This window comes from Trametes versicolor (assembly GCF_000271585.1).
Source record: "Trametes versicolor FP-101664 SS1 unplaced genomic scaffold TRAVEscaffold_11, whole genome shotgun sequence".
NCBI classification, from domain to species: domain Eukaryota; kingdom Fungi; phylum Basidiomycota; class Agaricomycetes; order Polyporales; family Polyporaceae; genus Trametes; species Trametes versicolor.
In genome coordinates this window covers 1,806,777-1,811,543 of record NW_007360331.1, presented here as the reverse complement: position 1 = coordinate 1,811,543, position 4,767 = coordinate 1,806,777, and the positions used below count along the sequence as shown (strand labels likewise).

The 4,767-nt window shown below is 52.7% G+C and overlaps 2 protein-coding genes across 2 annotated transcripts; both read right to left on the bottom strand.

The window, feature by feature from the left end:
- Nucleotides 1-766: 766 nt before the first annotated feature.
- TRAVEDRAFT_52061 (uncharacterized protein) lies at nt 767-2,426 on the bottom strand (the record flags this gene model as incomplete). Its single annotated transcript, XM_008044621.1, has 6 exons — nt 767-1,201; nt 1,263-1,406; nt 1,464-1,607; nt 1,668-1,843; nt 1,906-2,136; nt 2,201-2,426. 6 exons carry the CDS (start codon nt 2,424-2,426, stop codon nt 767-769), a joined length of 1,356 nt encoding a protein of 451 aa, XP_008042812.1.
- A 484-nt stretch (nt 2,427-2,910) lies between these two features.
- Nucleotides 2,911-4,477, bottom strand: TRAVEDRAFT_74452 (uncharacterized protein; the record flags this gene model as incomplete). The annotated part of the gene is made up of 4 exons (XM_008044977.1): nt 2,911-3,431; nt 3,492-3,626; nt 4,101-4,273; nt 4,348-4,477. 4 exons carry the CDS (start codon nt 4,475-4,477, stop codon nt 3,054-3,056), a joined length of 816 nt encoding a protein of 271 aa, XP_008043168.1. The 3' UTR covers nt 2,911-3,053.
- Between the last annotated feature and the right edge of the window lie 290 nt (nt 4,478-4,767).

The window sequence follows — 4,767 nt, the reverse complement described above, 5'->3', positions numbered from 1 at the left end:
TGGCGTTTCTCCGACAGCTTGCGAGGTCCGTATGTAAATGTAGCATAATAAATTTTATTCGCAAATATATTCGGGCGTGATCCATCGGCAGCGTGCACGACACTTTCGGCGAGTGTTTTAAACATGTCAATGCACTGTAGTTTACATTGATTTCGTCGGTTGGGAACACCTTGGACCGTCGTTCGGAACACCTCACCCAATAGTGTCCAAAACACCTATAAAAATTGTTATAGAAGCTGTTGTACACGCTGGGAGCAGGTGTGCAAAACACTGAAACATGCACACATGAGGTGTTCTGCACATTTATTCGCGACACCGCCCAAAAATGTCCGGAACACCTCTTTCGGTCGTTCCATCATAGCTGTGCCCAACACCTCTAATAAATGTGGATCCTTCCCACAGTGACGGGATAGGGCTAGCCTGGACTGATGAGCGAATTTGGGAGATGGTTGGTCGGTGATAGTGCTTTGTTGCATGATGTTGAGGAATGACACTGATGATACCGGAAAGAAAATATCTGCAGTCTTGCACGGTGACGGCGTGAGAGGCAGACGGGGGAGTGCGTAGCGGTTTCGATGGCGCCCATGGCTTCACGTAAACGACGGACTGAATTTTTATAACATGTGCCAGGCGCGCGTCTCACAATGCGAATGGTACGCGACCGACTCCTATCATGCAAAAGTGCCAGATTATCAAGTACCCATATCCCTGTTCGGGGAGCGGCTGAGTGACGATACACGGATGCTCGGTCTCGTTGTGCGACTGCCTAATCGCACTCGTCCTCCGTCGTCACAATATCCTCTTCCTCGTCATCCGCACTCTCGTCCGTGTCATCGTCCTCCAAGCTACCGCCCTTGATGAAATGCTCAGGAAGTTCGAGCGTCATGGCAGGATTCACGGTCTGGATGTGCTGCAGCGCCAGCTTTCCAATGCGGGTCCTCCATTTCTTGCGCTCGAGGTCTTTAGGTCTCGGAGTGACCCCATCCGCGGCGTATTTGACCTCGTCGAGGAACTGATCGACATCTCCATGGCAAACGTCATAGGGGATGAGGTGCCCGCCTACAATGTGTATGGCCAGCGTGTAGCGGAAATGCTCGCGGAAGCAGTCATCACGGAAGCGGTCTTCTTCGGCGAGGTCGAGCGTAGCGGCAAACGTCACAGCGTGAGCAGTCTTATCGAAGACAATGACTCGGTATCCGTCCTGATACAGGTGGTTGCAATGAGCGGAGGAGATATGACGAGGATTCATGGCCGATACTCACGTCAACGTCGACGCTGATCGCGTTCGCTAGCCAAAGCCTGTGGACGTCTGCGCGCATGGTGATCAAGTTCGAAGAGATTTGCATATTTTCTGCGTCAAAATCCATTGCACCCATGTCTCGGTATACGCCAACATGCCCGACCATCTAACACATTTTGTCCGTCAGTATGGTACTACCAATAGCTAGCTCCGATGGAAGAACACTCGCTCTGCTGTACGCCGCGGGAGGGTAGATCCAGTGAGCTCCCACACGACGGTCGCCCGTGTCGCCCGTTGATCCGGTGAAAATGCACTTGCGGCCAAATTTCTCGCAAGTTATGTTACGGAGCTCGGGGGAGATGGCGTTCTGTGGTAGTGTTTCGTTTTAGGAGCGATCAAATTTTCAGTAAGTGGGCGAGGCACTCACAACACACACAATCGAGTCCGGGGACTCCAGGTCGAGGCCTAAACTTTCGGCATTGGGCTGAGAGGTCTGTTCTTCCAAAGCGGCGTGGTTTTCTAGTACGAACTGGAGCGTTCCAGGAAGACAATAGCAGTCGGTGGTGAAAGTTTGGGAAGAAGTAGCAATCACGCCAGAAATCACTACACACATCCAAAGCTGTGTAAGTGTCTAGTTGTCATGCTTTTGTGCCGAGATAACTCACTGCCTGTGGGACCGGTGTAGCAGCAAGCGTAGTCACCACGCGTGAGCACTGTTGAGTGGTCGAGCGGATGTTGATCGTCAGGCAGTTTACACTTGAACAGGAGACAGTCCACGTAGTTCAGCCGCTCAACCGGCGTTATTGCCAGCGGATGGCGCCAGTAAGTGAGCATCTCAAACCAGCGGATCAAGGTCGGGGCCGTTGGCAGAGGAGCGACAGCTTCGTCATTGAAGCCTATCGGAAACTCGCAGGTCAGCTACGAGAATACTCTGTATAGAATCTTAACGATCTGGCTTACATGCCATTATCACGTCCTTGACTCGAATTGATCGCCACCAGATGAAGACATTGGCGTTACGGGATAGGGCCCGTCTGGATTGATGCGCAAATTCGGGGAATAGATGGTCTGTGGCAGTGACTTGTCGCATAATGTCGAGGAAAGACACCAATGACACTGGAAAGAAGATGTCTGCAGTCGTGCACGTAGGAGGCGTGGGGAGGATCTTGTAGTTTCGGATGCACATTGACGATGGACGAGGTCCGAACTGTGACACGAGTTAAGCACACGTGTGTGGTACCACGCCTCAGGCCTCATGCGCATGGACAGCACGTCTCGCTTAGGAAGCGACAGTCGCGTGAGACACACCCTCTGAGCACGTACTCAAGGCAGAAGACACTGTCATGACGCCGGGCTTGAGTTGTCGCTCCTCGATAGGCAAACGGAAATGTACGCCCACTCAACCAACACAGCCGGATATTAGATCACTAGGTGGCTTCTCCCGTCCCTTAAAAGCGTCAGCGCGTGCCTGTTGAGCAGACCGAAGCTCGTTACCTTGCCAAAACGAGTTTGCACATACTTATTGTAACCTCAGGCTGGCAGGGCAGATCGATAGCGCACGAGCAGGGCAATATGCGAAGTCTTTGAATAGAAACAGGACGCAGAAGGATGCGGATGACATATTGAGATAGACTAGGCGGCTAAATGAGAGAGTGAGGCATTTGAATGAGTGAGGATGCGAGCGGGCAGAGACGATGAATATGGATAGAAGCGGTGTACGCGTGAGGCGGGAGTCGAGGATCTGCGTGTGGACGTCACTAGGCTCTTGGTCGTAGTCACTTCCACCTTCGTCTTCGCTCTCGTCGTGTGTGCCTCAGTCATCTTCGCTGTGCTCGTCAATCTCGTCTAGTTCGTCGTACCCATCGTCATCGGAGTCGGCCTTGGTAGGCGGTCGGGGCCTGGCCTGTATCTCCTCTCGCACCACCGCACCAATGAGGGTCTTCCATTTTGCCTCCTCCAGGTCCATCGGCTGTCCGTCCTGACCGATTTTGACGTTTTCGATGAAGTTGTGCACGTCAATCAGGCGGAAGTCTTCGGTGACATTCCCCCCTGTCAGCTGTATGATAAGCGAGTAGTGAAAATGCTCGCGAAGGAATATGTCGCGCTCGGTGTCCGGACCAGCTGTGAGTGCGGCGGACAGATTGATGCGTTTGCGGACGGAGGGATGGAAGGCGACGATTCGGTTTCCGTCCTAGACAATCTCCATGAGCTCGCGGCCTCGCTAAAGGCTGCGTCATGGGCACCGACTCACCTCGACGTCGACGCTGAGCATGTTTTTCATCCACAGCTCATACACGTCCGCATGCATGGGTATGATGTTTACAATCACTTCCATTTCCGGGGGCTCGTCCTCGTCATCCCACTGCCTTGCGAGTGGGCCGCACATCTGATAGAGCATAAGTCACAAGGTGCGAGAAGTATAAAACAAGAAGGGAATCATTGCCTGGCCTCGCAATGGCGGAGGGTAGATCCAGCGCGCATCCACATGTTCGTGATCCCAAGCCGATCCAGTGAACGGACATCCGTTCGGATAACGACGCATGACCTCCTCCCGCGCAGAAGCGGGAGGAATCCACTGTAGAAGTACGTTTCAAAAAAGGCCGTGATATGAGAGGATAATACTTGCCTCGGCCGAGTGTGACTGCAGAGCGTCAGCTGTGAGGCCCCTCGTTGTCTGTCTGAATGCGCCCGCATGCGAAGGGACATAGCTGCGGTCTACAAAAGGGGGTTTTGGGCCTTCTGCTCCGACTCCTTCATCTATACGTGTTCAGACCCGCATAAATATCCGCATCAACCTGGTACTCTTGCGACGATGCAACTCACGGATGGGGTGGAGGGCATAGTCTCCGCCCTCAAGCACTGCCGAATTCTCCAACGGAACATCGGTGGATGGCCTGAAGGTATACCTGAGGTACTTCGGACACTCCAACTTCACCGGTGTAAACCCCATCTCGACGTCCCAGGGTTTGAGAATGGTGAACCAGCGAATCAGGGTATTGACCGTCAGAGGCCCAGTGACGGAGGAGTTGAAGCCTGTCAAGGTATATTAGTTTAGCAAGGCAAGGGCACGATGCATGCGGGACTTTGGTAAGAACCGGGGGGCTTACATGCAACGACTTCATCACCGAAATCCCTGTCTCGATACCAGATGAAGACATCGGCAGCGCGCCATCTGGCTACTCTAGATTTATGAGCTCGTGCGATGATCTCGGGTGTCGTAGCTCCAGCTTGAGACATAGCGAGGAAGGGAATGGATGTTAAAAAGGTAGGTTTTTTCTAAAACAAGTCTGGATGTGACATACTCATCGTGGCCTTCAATTAGGAGCGGGGCAAAGTTGCACTGTTCACGTGCGGAGCAACGTAAGAGACCTTCGAATGGATACAAGAAGAAAAGAGACACGATGTACACAGATACATATAGTGAATGGCTAGTGAAACACGACAGCGCGCGAGAGACTCCGGGCTTACAAATAGTGAGGCGATGCGAGCAAGGGAACATAATGGATGTCTGCGGGAAGAGTACGTAA